Source organism: Plectropomus leopardus, chromosome 20, assembly GCF_008729295.1.
Source record: "Plectropomus leopardus isolate mb chromosome 20, YSFRI_Pleo_2.0, whole genome shotgun sequence".
In the NCBI taxonomy this organism is placed as follows: domain Eukaryota; kingdom Metazoa; phylum Chordata; class Actinopteri; order Perciformes; family Serranidae; genus Plectropomus; species Plectropomus leopardus.
Window position 1 is genome coordinate 3,770,721 of NC_056482.1, and position 13,508 is coordinate 3,784,228.

General features: G+C 38.6%; 1 protein-coding gene across 1 annotated transcript; it reads right to left on the minus strand.

Annotated features, from left to right (window-relative positions):
- Window positions 1-2,118: 2,118 nt before the first annotated feature.
- On the minus strand, window positions 2,119-7,030 carry otpa (orthopedia homeobox a). The gene is made up of 3 exons (XM_042509827.1): window positions 6,923-7,030; window positions 6,050-6,462; window positions 2,119-2,878 (listed from the first exon to the last, which is right to left on the minus strand). Exons 1-3 carry the CDS (start codon window positions 6,957-6,959, stop codon window positions 2,357-2,359), a joined length of 972 nt encoding a protein of 323 aa, XP_042365761.1. The 5' UTR covers window positions 6,960-7,030; the 3' UTR covers window positions 2,119-2,356.
- Between the last annotated feature and the right edge of the window lie 6,478 nt (window positions 7,031-13,508).

Consider the following 13,508-nt stretch of genomic DNA (forward strand, 5'->3'; position numbering starts at 1 on the left):
AGGCTACCATGCAAGGTGTCACTTGCTACTCAGTTTTTAAACATTCATACTAGGGCTGCAAATTGTAAGCCCTTCCTTTACCTGATCAATTAACGATTGATTATCGACGAATCAATGAACTGATAATTAATTAATCAATATTTAATCATTATTTGAAAAAGATAAAACTTTCTTAATTTGAACAACAAATGCATTTTATCCTCAGTCAAAGCTCACAGCAACATATTGCATATTTTGACAGCATTTCATAGCCTATTGATTAATCGATTAAATTTCACGTTTGATTGAATTCTTAATGACCGAATAATCGATTATTTGTTATTATCCCTAATTCATACACACTCACACACACTAATCACCATCAGGAGCAATTTGGGGTTTAGTATCTTGCTCAAGGATTATTCAACATGCTGACTGGTGGAAATGGGGATCGAACTGCCAACCTTTCGATTAGACCATGACCCGCTCAACCTTTGAGTCTCTGCTATCATTTTAAAGTAGTATGTGGTTGGTGGGGAACACATTTTGAATAATTTATTTAATCTTGAGTGGTTTTAATGTATTTTTATGCATATTTTTATGAACTGTGCATATGTTTTGCATGTAAAATTTGAAAACTTCAAAGTTGTAGCTATCAGCTAAATGTAATGGAGAAAAAGTTGTGTTTCCTTCAGACATATGGTGAAATATTAGGCAGCATAAAATATGTTATGTAATACTGTCAACATCTGCTTTCGAAAGCTGCCCAGAGGTTTGCATTTCAGACCACAGCTGTGAATAACATAATGCTTTTAAAGCTCAATTTTTACTTTGTGTCTTTAATTGTTTTTATTTGTAGTTTTTCATCTCCATGTCTCCATAGGCTGGAGATGAGGGCACTCATGTGACACATTACTGAAGAGAAAGTTTTAGTCAAAATTTAATTTGAATTAGAGGTTTAACCCTTTGAAACCTGGATCGTCATCATGTTTTCTGCATTCAAACGCCTTTCACAAGTATTTAAAGTTCAACAGCCTAATGAAATTGGTTTGAATTCTTTAGAAAACATGGTTTTAAAAAAGGGGTCTTTTTTAAACAGGGGAAAATGTCCAAAATATTGTAATATAATTAGTTTTTTGGCTTATTATTTTTTTGGGTAAGTTTTGGGTCATTTTTGTAAAATTGCTCATTGTCTTCCTCCCCTGTTTTTGAAAGAAATCAAGCCAGTTTGCTCAGATTTCAAAAGGTTAAACAGGATGACACTGTTGGTCTTTATATGCTACGGAAATTTGTGTCCTTTTAAAGTAAAATAAACTTCTTAAAAACCAGTTTGATTGCTTTAAAAAAGTTGAAAACTTGTTCTTTTCCCCTCTTATCTAATGAGACTTGTTGGAGACGCGTGTTTTGTTTTACAGGACAGCAGCACCAGAGGTCCAGTGTCCTCTGATGCCTTCAATAAAAGAGGGTTGATTCATGGTGTGACGTAATCGAAAATGATTTTTATTTGATCATTTACATTGAATTGATATAAACATGTCCATGAAACAAAATGGTTCAAACATTTAAGAAATCTGATAATAAGCACAGACAGAATTCTGAGAAACAGAAGTTATCACAAACTGACCAAAATGGGAACAAGAGTGCTTCCGCTACACAAAACATCCTATATAACAGATTATAGTTAAGTCAGTTTCCATGTCGTAATTTATAGTATTCCCATATTTTTTTTATTTTTTCTCTTTTTTTGCCTTGGACAGCACATGCAGTCAAGTCCTCTTCCATGTTGTCCTGATTCCTGTCAGCTCTCTGTCCTCTCTCTCCCTCTCTCTCTTCAGGTCAATGTTCTCATGTTCCTTTTAAACCTCCAGGTGTCTTGTGTGTGCACGCCCATTGTGCATCCCTGTGGCCCCTCAGAGTTGCATGCTGTGCAGCAGGTGGAAAAAAAAGGGGATAGGTTTTGTATCTCAAAGTATCCACAGAATCTTCAAAAACCGTCAGTCACCAAGCAAATATCACTGAACGCCCTGCAGCAGAAAGGCAGGGCTTCGTGTGCCAAAGAAATAAATACAGAACGAATAAGTTAATTTAAATAGACAAATAAATAGTTGCCAAAGGCTACATGCGAAATAATAAATTATAGCTTCAAACTGAACGAGTCCTATGTTTGATGGAGGCCAACAGGCCGGTAAATAGCTTCAGTGTTCCCTCTTGTTTTTGATTTGGAGAAAACAGCGCCAGGTGCGCGGCTCTGTGAGTTGAACAATCCTGGTTGTATTTGTCCCGGCGCGCCGTTTTGGATGGATTGGATGAAGAAGAAGGAAACGCAGCAGATCTCTGTGTGAGTGAAAGAAAAGCTCTGCGCGGGGGCCCCTCGGTACTAGGTGAAACTCATGGATACTGTGTGCTCCAGCGCTTTGCGGCGCAGCGACGCGATGCTTGTCCCTCTCCACACGTCACTCTCCGGGGAACTACACAGCTGAGGCGAGCCGGTCACGTTGGTGGGGCCCGACAAGGACGCGGGGACCATCCCGGGGAACGTGGGTTGGTAGAGGTGCGACTGCAGCCCGGAGCCGTTTGACGACATGTTGGATAGCCCCATGGAGTTGGGCGGCGGCCCGGCGCCGAGGCTGCACTGAGACAGGGACTGCGCCATGGCCTGCTGGCGGCCCAGAGCCGGCGGGAGCTGCAGCTGAGACACGCCGTGCATCCCTGCCGTGGCCCAGCGGGTGTCATTGGCGTGGAAGGAGCAGAGGCTGTCGCCCATCGCCGCCGCAGCCGCCGCGGCGGACGGGAACTGAGGCAGGCCGTGGTGCGTCGGCAGCAGAGTCCCCGGAGCGCGGAAGACATTGGTTGTCTTCTTGCGCTTCTTCCACTTGGCGCGTCGGTTCTGAAACCACACCTGCAGACACACATGAATTAGGAGGAGCGCGTGTCATGGCGGGTCATGTTATCAGAGCTGTGCGCGCACATAAAAAGGTTATGACATCACTCTGTGATCATCATCATACTGCGAACAATAAATCAGCGGCAGAAAAACACTTGATTTATGTGTTTTCCAGGAGCTTATGGTTTATAGCAACGTGACACTCGTTTACATTGTTTACATGTGCGTAAACGTCTTCAGTGAATACAAATATTAAAAAGTAAATCTTTCAATGGCACATTTTATTCTAGGTTGAAGTACAGTGCGAGTGCAACAACGGAAAGCCACAAACACGATGTGGATAATAAAGATAAACGTCAGTAAACACAGTGAAAACAGATACATTCGAAAATAACAAAATAATACGTGTGAGGTGGTACAGAAAAAAGATCATCAACCGATCAGTAAGAATTAATATGATATTACTGCCATTAACAAATAAGAATAGAATAAATAAACAAAATAAAAATCAAGACCAAAAGTTGGCCAATAAAAATAAGACGCGCGAATAAAATAACAACAAAAGAAGTCAGAACAAACCAAATTGAAATAAAATACAATAAAAATGAAACATAACAAACACAGTAAAACTCAACTAAATAAAATAAAATATTAAAACCCACAAGTCACACTATAAAAGGCGCAGCTAAAACTGAATGTTTTTGGTTTATTTTTTATAGAATGACAGCACTCGAGGACACCTGACACCTGAGTGGGATTTTCAGCCATTTTTGTGGAGACCCGGGAAATTTCAGATGACCTGAGGGGTCTGAGTGATTCATAGCTCAAATAAAGAAATACTGAAATAACACGAGGGTAAATTAGAGTATATATTTGTTCTATCTCGCATTTTATTTATTTTATTTTTGTTTTTGAAAGACTGCGTTCAGTCTCACCTGAGTTAGAGGATATAGTAAACTTTTATTGTGAATGTCAAATTGTGGCAACATTAAAAAAACAGGGGATTTTGTTTTTCCATTTCTCAATAATTAACAGGCCTGATTCTAATCATTCAAATGTATTTTTTGTGTAAAATACAACATTTTTAATAACATAATTTGGCCCCCAAATGATTTTTTTACAGCTTTAGGAGGAGCCATTGAACAGCGCGCGCCCGGGATAATAAAGATAATGTTATTGCGGTGACAAACAGACTTTATTCCAGGAGTCCTTGAGCTCCTATAGGTTTGCTTGTACGCGCGCGGGCGTCTATGATTAATGTGAAGATTTGCTTGAGAAAGTGGAGGCGCGATAATAAGACCAGGACAATCTCACTCTCTTTCTCCCCCCGCGTAAGCCAGCCGTGAAATCCGGCCTGAAATGCATTACACTTCCAACGGAAAGAAAATGCAATTCCTCATTCTGTGCAGGAGAGACAGAGTGCACCCTCAGCGCGCCATGAAGACGCGCGCGGAGCGGTGACAGCTGACTCTGGACCTGCTGCTTAATCCAGCACTGTGATGAGCGTCATTTCACTAATTCTTATTTTATGGAAATAGTATATAGGAGCTGAATTGAGCCGTGCTATAATAATGATTATTAGGGTATTATTTCACATGTGAGCGCCTCCAGTGCATTCGCCATGGCTGTGAGTTAATAAGGCGGAGGCGCCATAACTCCTGACGTTTTAAAAAAGTATTTGTGCAGACTGAAGTCACAGAGGACATTATGGAGAAATACACCAGATAAAACACACTGAATTTAGTCACGCTTTCACAGCGCATTCAAGTCGGTTTAATGTGTGCAATAATCATCATCTGACTGCCTGCAGGTTTATTATGGACTCAAAATGTGCGCAAATTCTGAAAAAGGCAGAATTTAAAGCCCACAAAAATAACTACACATTTCTGCAAAACACACTGATGCAACAAGACATTTAGTTAATGAAAATAAAAAGATAAAAACATAAAATGTTTTCTATAATATGTGATTTTTTTATGTTAGAAGACTACAGCTAGATGTGTTGTTGACGTCTTTAGTATAAAGGATGTATCTGAAGTAACGTGTAACGAGCTGATCTCAGGCGGTAATAAGTTCTGTCATGTTGTATACATGGCGTAAATGATGCGCGTGTGTAATCCAAGGTCGCAGGTTCGAATTCCAAGTCCGGATATAATCTCTGCACTTGCGCAATGCAGCCAAAAAAAGTGTGTCTATGCTGTATGGGCTTCACTTTATTGGTTATTGGCCGTTGGCCCATTTTAACTCACCGCTACTATTAAAATAAAAACTTAGTCTATTTATTAATTGCAAGATACAAAACAAAATTTGGGGATACAATGTATATGGTTTTTTTAGGGTTAGGGTTTGGGTTTTTTATTATTATTTTTTTTTTTCAATTTGTTGGGGAGATTTTTTTTTGTTTCGGTTGTTTGATTGTTTGTTTCTTCTGGTTGTGGGCCATTATTTCAGTGTTATCAAAAGCTATCTGAAAACGAAAAATATGAAGGCTTTTCCATTTGTGTGTGTGTGTGTGTGTGTGTGTGTGTGTGTGTGTGTGTGTGTGTGTGTGTATGCATATATATATATATATATGTATGTATATATATATATATATATATATATATATATATATATATATATATATATATATATATATATATATATATATATATATATATATATATACTTCGAGTCTCCTTACAATTGAACATTTTGTCTCGACTAATAGGCCATCTTAAAATCTCCACGCTCTTAATAGAAAATCACAACATTTAGGCTCATTCTACATACATTAAGATAAATACACAAATAAAAAAGAAATAGTGCTATTTTTTAACAATGATTTTAAGAAATATATAAAAACTTAACGGTGCAAAGGTCAATTTATAAAAACGCAAGGGCGCATTTCAAAAAATCAATTTGAACAAAATGCTAAATAAGAGAAGAAATAAGTTCATTTTTTCAGTCAGAAAATAGGGAATAGATTGCTGCTGTTGAAATTTAATTTGTATAATCTGTTTTTTACAGTATGGCTATTAGGAGGGTTTTATTTTATCTTTATTTATATTGAATTTAGACGCGCATTTATTCTGTCCTTGTGTATTTAATGCTGCTTTGCGCGCGAGTCTCTGTGGTTTATTCTATGATAAATCGAGCTTCATGTGATCCTCTGTTGATGACAAAAAAAAGCTCCAGCTGTCCTACCTGCACTCTGGACTCCGTGAGGCCGATCCTCAGTGCCAGCTCCTCGCGCATGAAGATATCAGGGTAGTGCGTTTTGGCGAAGCTCCTCTCCAGCTCGTTGAGCTGCGCCGGCGTGAAGCGGGTCCGGTGCCGCTTCTGTTTCTGGGTCTGCTGCCCTCCGGACTGGTTGGGGTTGTTGTTCTGCTGCTGTTGCTGCTGCTGCTGCTTCTCCTGCTCCTTGCTGTTCACCTGGCCCGGGTTGGACCCTCCTCCGCCGCTGCTGATATCATCGCCGGGGAGCATCGTGGCCCCTTCCACGCCGTCCGGGCCCGGGCCGAGCTCCCCGGAGTGTCCCGGGTCAGGTCCTCCTCCGCCGAGCCTGCATTTTAAAGCCTCCCTGTGGCCCAAGAGCTCCGCCGCGGCATCCTTCATCCCTGCACAGACAACCACAGCTGGGTGAGATTTCAACAGTCAACATTTTCGCTACAGGAGGGAAAAACAGCATGGTTAGAATAAAGCAATGCACAATATTTTGCAGGCAAATTAAGCAACATTTGAGCTTTCAGAGTCAAAATCTGCACATGCATTAAAAGCACACAGAAATTAAACCAGCTCGGAGAGACACAACCACAGCATGCACGTTACAATCTGCTCCTTAAATACTCTTAATTCAATTCGATCGCACCGATATCTTAGGAAATTGTTAAATCAAATTACGCAGTAATATAATAATAATAATTACTTTTCCAATGAATTAGGCGAGTTTGGCTCACTCGAGTCGCATTAAGATGATATAAGGAAGCAAATTGACAATTTTCACAGCTTGATTTAAGATGAGAAGTGCCTCCAGCTTACAGTAGAGTTGAAGACCGGAGTTTGGTGATGATAACTCACCGAGGCGAGCATCCAGGAGGTCGGCATGAGATAGCATTGCGCACCGCTCCAGGGCGAAGTGCTATTCCCAACCACAAAAAAAAAATCCCTATGACTTTAACCTATTTAAGAAATATATATAGCCTAAATGAAAGCAAATTCGGTTTGTGGTTAAAAGGGAGGTTCGTTGCATTATAATGTAGTTTAGAGAAATGGGGAGGCGCTTAACGGCGGAATGAACCCATGAGCTTCTCCAAACGAGGACCAATCAGAGCTGAAGCCTGAGGTATGTCAGCTTTAGACCCCCCTGCACCCTCCTCCTCCTCCCTCTATCCTCTCACATCCACAAGTTCATTCCTCCTCATTCCTGTAATTGGCTTTGATTTCTCCTCCAAATTACATCCAATAAAATAACCTGATTTAATATCTGTGTGAGCTTCGACCCGTTTCAAGAAATGTTGGATCACCACAATATTTGTTTAATTGCGCATGCTGTTGTGTTTTCATAGGACAAGAATGCGAGTTATTCATATGAGGAGGAAGCACATGGCTGCATTATTGTGCCTTTTTACACACAGTCTTTACGCATTTATTATCATTGACCTTTCCTTTTATTTTTTCTTTTAATGTTATTTTCGACCTCTTTCCGACACTAAATGCCTCCTGGAGACCAAGTGAACCTCTTCTAATATCCCTGATTTCCCAGTCAACCAAACAACAAACTTTATATAATTCTAACCAGGGCTCATTTTCAAGGCCATTAGGCTTTTAGTCTGTGTAATTAGCGCCGAATCCATGCGCCTTTATTGCAAATATCAGAGTAAGATCAGTATAAATTAGTGCTAATTTACTAGTATTTAGGCCCGACTGTCAAGAAGGGAGGGACTTGGTATAAATGATGTGTGAGCAAATTAATTCGGCGGAAAGTGGAGGGAGTTGGACATGATAAAGGGACACAGTTAATGCACCCGAAAGGTTGTGGAGACGCTGACACCTGAATAAATCACGCGATCATGTTTACAACACGCAGAGGAGGCCGGTTATTCCGGTTTTTATATTATGTCTAAATTAAGGGGTTTTATTCTCAAATCAGACAAGAAAAAATCCCCCTTAAAGGAGTTATTTTTGTTACTAAATAAGACTTTTCTGTCCCAAAATATTTAGGACAAAAAAAACAAAAAAACAAAACAGACGTGCTTTAGACAGATGTCGGGACGTTTTGTGCGGGTTTATTTATTATGTGCTGGGAAAAAAAAAAAAGTGGCACAAAGGAGGCGTCCGAGCGTGAACCCACGGGCTCGTTTCTTTTCTTCATCCATCCAGGCTTCAATCGCCTCCGCTCATCTTTTATTTGACTGCAATCTGGTGGCACGAGCGACAGACCGGGAGGGATGGAGGGAGGCTGGGAGGATGGAAAGACGGATGGATGGAGCGGAGTAGTGTGCGGGACTCTCTGTCGGGATGTGGAGGAGATTTGGTGTCTTGATTTGATATCTGCGTTTTTTCTTCCTGAGGAGAAAAAAGGAGAAGATGCGCACGTGGAGATATTTGTGCTCCTCTTGTTCGATCGAGGCTCTTATTCTTTTAGAAGCTGGAGTTCAAACTCAAAGACCGAAACTAAGCTTTAATTCAGACGATTTTAAAGACATTATTTTCGATTGCTATTAAAAACCAGATCTTTTTATCGTGGCGCACTGAAAGGTTGGAGATCATTTCACATCATCACATTTGCGGGATGATGGATCGCGCGCTTCGTTTGAAGACTTCTCTCTCGCTCAGTGATTTTATAGCTACACAAACAAAAGTGAATGACTCCTCGCGTGACAGCAGGTCATATTTGACCCAAAACAACGGTGGGGGTGGGGGTTTGGGGGGTTGTCAGGAAGCTACTATGGAAGAGCCCCACAAAACATTAAAAACAATTATCTCGTCCATTTAATTTATATTTCGTTATATATTTAAATACTTTTATATTTATATTAATATGTATATATAATATAATATTAGTAATTATATTTATTTTTTCATTGTTTATATTTTTAATTTTGAATACATACGTTTATAATTATTGCCTATAATTCAATTTATTTAATTTGCGTAAATTAAATTGTATTATTATCCGCGTTTTCAAAATAAAGCATAAAATCTTTCAAAATTATAAGATGCCTGGGAAAATTTAAGCAAGACTTATCATTTTTTTATTATTGGGCCTGTTATTATCATTCAATAATTTCATATTTCATTTTATTTTTTTTAATCTACCCCAATTTAATGATAAATTACTCTGTCTAGAAGTTATTTTATTAGAGTCTATGTATTTGTTTTAACCACTTTAAAGGTATATTTTCACTTAACAGTGTAAATAGATTTGTGTGTGTGTGCGCGTGTGTGCTGAAGGTCTTGGTTTTGCTGACTTGCTAAGGCTGTAATTAGGCTAAACGAGGAGCACAGCACAGTTAGCTCTGTCTCTCCACCAACATGCTCACATCAATCTTCTCCGTGACATAAATAAAAATAGACAAACAAATTCGCCCCCTGCAGTTAATGCGGTGCATCTGAGTGGAAAGTAGACATTTTCACGGGTTGTGGAGACGCGGAGTGACTTTTAATAAAAACAGCAAAAAAAAAAAAAAAAAAACAACAGAAAAGTGTGATATTGCTGGTGTGTTGAGGCCGCAGCCTGTGAGCCATTTTTACCTGCAGATCCATGTGTGTGCTGGCTGCGGATGGGCGCACAGTTGGCGGCAGGCGGGGCTTGAACCTCTGACCTCTTGGTTACAGTACAGGCTCTCAGAACCACAAGGCCCGGGTGATTTCTCTTCCACTCATTCCTTTCTCTCTAATCCGCCTTTGCGGTCTGTATTCACTCAATTAGAGATTTCTGTGGTGGAAAACAATCGATCTTCCATCTGCAGCAGCTCCAGTTTAACAAATGAGATTCTTGTTTCATGCAGCTGATTTGGTGACAGTCTGGGGGGATTAGGAGTAATAAGTTACTGTGTTGAAGAGGAGAAGAGCAGCTGCCGCTGATGCTGCAGCCACACCGGGCTGCTCTGCGTCCTGCAGACGGCACAAAGTTTGACATGGACAAAACTTTAGCGGCAGAAAGAGAGGACAAATGCTCGTTCGCGCGAGCGGAAAACGCATCGCTTACAGGCTGTGCCGCTTCCGCCAGGGCTCCAGAGAGAAGACTTCAGGGTCAAAACCAGGAGTCTTGTCGTCAATATCCGAGAAATTTGTTAAAGCCTATTTTAAAATCAGTAAACTTGAAAATCGTTCACATTAACAAAATCAGTGGTGGAGATATAAGTATGAGATACTTTATGTAAAAGTGACAACACATCAAACAAAGTCTATGTAAGAAGAGCTAACTTTGGTAACAATGTAACAAAAACATTCATGCAGATAAAGCTGATATGAATTTGATAGACACCCAGACAGACAGATATATAGATAGATAGATAGAAAAAACTTGACCAAAAAAAAAACTTAACCCAGCCACCCTGTAAATAGTTATAATTAAATAAAATCTGTTGGTAAAAAAGTCCCAATATTTATATTGAATTTTGCGTTTTAATAACATGTGGCTAGCTTACCTGGCACTGTATTAATATAACATTTTTTTGAGGAGATTATCCGGTCAACAAAACAAATTTTTAAAAATTGGGATATGAAGATAAACTACTTTGTTTAAACTTAAAAATGTCAGTGTTTGAGAAGACAAGTTGAGTTAATATCATCATGATTCAACTTTTCTTCTCAAATTCAGTCCGATTTTAGATTTTACCCTAAACCAGGGGCGTTTCTAGGAATTTGAAGGATTGGGACCCCCCGGGCCCCGCCTGAGGTCATCGCAAAAGGAATTTTGTTTTTAATGCACATGCTCTATTTTGAAGCTTTTCTGCGCTCTTGCACCTCAATTTGCCTTAAAAAGTCGTGTTTTTTCTTTCCATGATGATTATCAATTTTAATATAAAAAAATATTGTTGTTCTTAGTATTTACTTAAAACAGAATATTATATAACTGCTATCAATAAACATGTATTGACTAGAGTTGGAAAAACGTTAGATTGATTAATTTATGTTAATAGTGGTGGAATGTAACTAAGTGCATTTATTCAAGTACAAGCATGAATAGACTGACATATTATTATATACACTGCTTTTTATCATTATTGGGCCTATTCTTATTTTTGAAATATAGCCTTATATACCCTAAATATTTAGATCAATGGCTATATTTGTAGATCATTAAGGGATGAAGCCTCGGACGCCCAGGCCTAACAACATCACTGGCTTATACTGTTTAGTGGTTTAATTTAGTTTAATTTTGAATATATATGCATTGTATATGGGAATTTTAATTTATTAAAATCTTCATCATTAAGGTAGGTCTTTAATTTATAATATAGTAAAAACAAAAATTCCTCTGAATCGTTGTGGTGTATAAATAATTGAAGCAGTCTTCTTGGATAAAGTGCAATACCTTAAAATTGTACCGTACTTGAGCTAATGTGCTTATCCTCTCATTTTTCTCTCACATTATTAGATTGGAAAAGTAAGTTAAACTTGTTGCGACGTCAGACCAGCTCCTTAATTCAGTACTATCTACATCTCAGAATGTCTATAGTCATTGTAACTGATATACAGCAGATGAGAGAGATGATCTTGGAAGCGGAGAGACTGAATCAATCAAGGTTGACTTAGTATAGAATAAACGTTATATTACTTTGTGTGAGTAACTATAGTCTATACTAAGAATACACTTTCTATTACTTTGGAGTCAAGTTATAAGTGATGATGTAAAGTAACTAATTACTTAAGTACTGCATTTAAGTATAAGTTTGAAGTACTTCCACTTGAGTATTTACATTTCATGCCATTTTATACTTTTAGTCCTCTATACAGCTCAAAATGAGACAATATTGTATTTTCTACTCCACTTACGTACATTTTCCTCGACTTGGATTTCCATAGATTAAACAATTGACCTGTATATAAACTACGTCAAATTTGCTCCACCAGCTACATTTGAATGCTTTCAAGTGTATGCATGAGTAATAGAAATCCAATATATATTACATATATATATATATATATATATATATATATATATATATACGAACTTACTGAGAGGAGGCATTCTGCTGCCTTTGGGTGCTTTAATTTTGAGAGTTTTGTTAAAATTTGCAGATACTTCCATACCTTGAGTTTGCCTCAGTGAAATATTTGCATGCAGGACATGTAACAGAGTACTTACATTGCTCTATTACTTGTACTTCAGTATATGATCTGAATAGTTGTTACCCAGCCTCTACATGTTCTGAGCAGTGAGCAGCCTGCAGCCTGCACAGGTCCTCTGGTCACATAAACCCAGATGCAGCGCCCCGCCGCCGCATCTCATGCCTCAATTAGTGCCGCTGCCCTCTGCACGGACTCGATTAGGCCGTGATTTATCCGAAAGAAATATAATTATACCTCCAAATAAAATAATCAGCATTGAAGAGCGATTTCCTTAACGAGATGGAGCGGGGTAGATGTCACGGAGTAGCAGCGCCTCATTAGGGTGGTAATGAGACTTTGGGGTGATCCCGATAATTATCGAAATCTGTAAAATAAGGATCAAGTCAAATGTAACCTTAATTTGTCTGGCAATTGAGTTCATTTATTAGTAGGACTATTTAGGAAGGACTCTCTCAGCCTTAATACAAGGTGTCGTTATTTTAGGCCATTTGGATAATAGATGGAACTGCTGCGGGGACGGCAGACGGGCCTGATTCATCATTCAGGGCCAGAACCAACATTTGTCTTTTGACTGACAGGGTTTCCCAAAGTGCTCCGCTTTATTGTAACACCATCCATTTCACTGCTCTTAACAGGATAATACACTGTGCACTTACATCCATCAGTTTAGTGCTCAAACCATCAGTTTATTCTTCAATTAGCAAATTTAAAGAAACAATCCCCAACCATTTTTAAAATCGATTAAAAAAAAGTCAACATTCATTGGTTTTCGTTTCTCAAATCTTTCCCACTGTTTCATATTATTGTATGTTGAATAAAATTGTTTTGGAACAAACAAAACAATCTGAGGAAAAGTTGTGATAGGTAATTTTTTCTTTTTCTTTTTTAACAACTAATTAAAAATTCAATTGATAATGACTATAATTGTTCCTTGCAGCTTTGGCTCTGGGATGCATCAGCATAAGATAGAGCAGGCTTAAGCAACTCTGATACATATAAAAGGAATGCAAAATGAATTAGAAAATTATTGAGGAAAACTGTCACTTCATAAAACACACAAGGGGTGTAACGATCCACCAATCTGGAGCGATATATCGATTCAACAATCAACGATGCAATTTATCCAATGTGGGGTGAAAACATTGATCCAAATCATTATCTTTAGGGTACGCCTTTATTTTGAAAGTCTGTGTCACTGTAAAACAGGCAGGCAATTAGTGGCAGCAGTCAAGAGAAAGACAGTGTGGATGATGTAAATTACTCAGGGGAAAAATAAAATCAGTAGTGTGGAAATATTTGGGATTTCGGAGATAATATGGGTCAACAGACAAAGGTTATTAGATAAACAACGACGTACCGTAGG

Excerpts from the sequence above, each read along its gene's own strand:
- otpa (XM_042509827.1), bottom strand. The coding sequence starts at position 6,959 with ATGCTATCTCATGCCGACCTCCTGGATGCTCGCCTCG. Across the intron at positions 6,463-6,922 it reads CCTCCTGGATGCTCGCCTCG|GGATGAAGGATGCCGCGGCG; the intron begins GTGAGTTATCAT and ends TTGTCTGTGCAG. Across the intron at positions 2,879-6,049 it reads TCACGGAGTCCAGAGTGCAG|GTGTGGTTTCAGAACCGACG; the intron begins GTAGGACAGCTG and ends GTGTGTCTGCAG.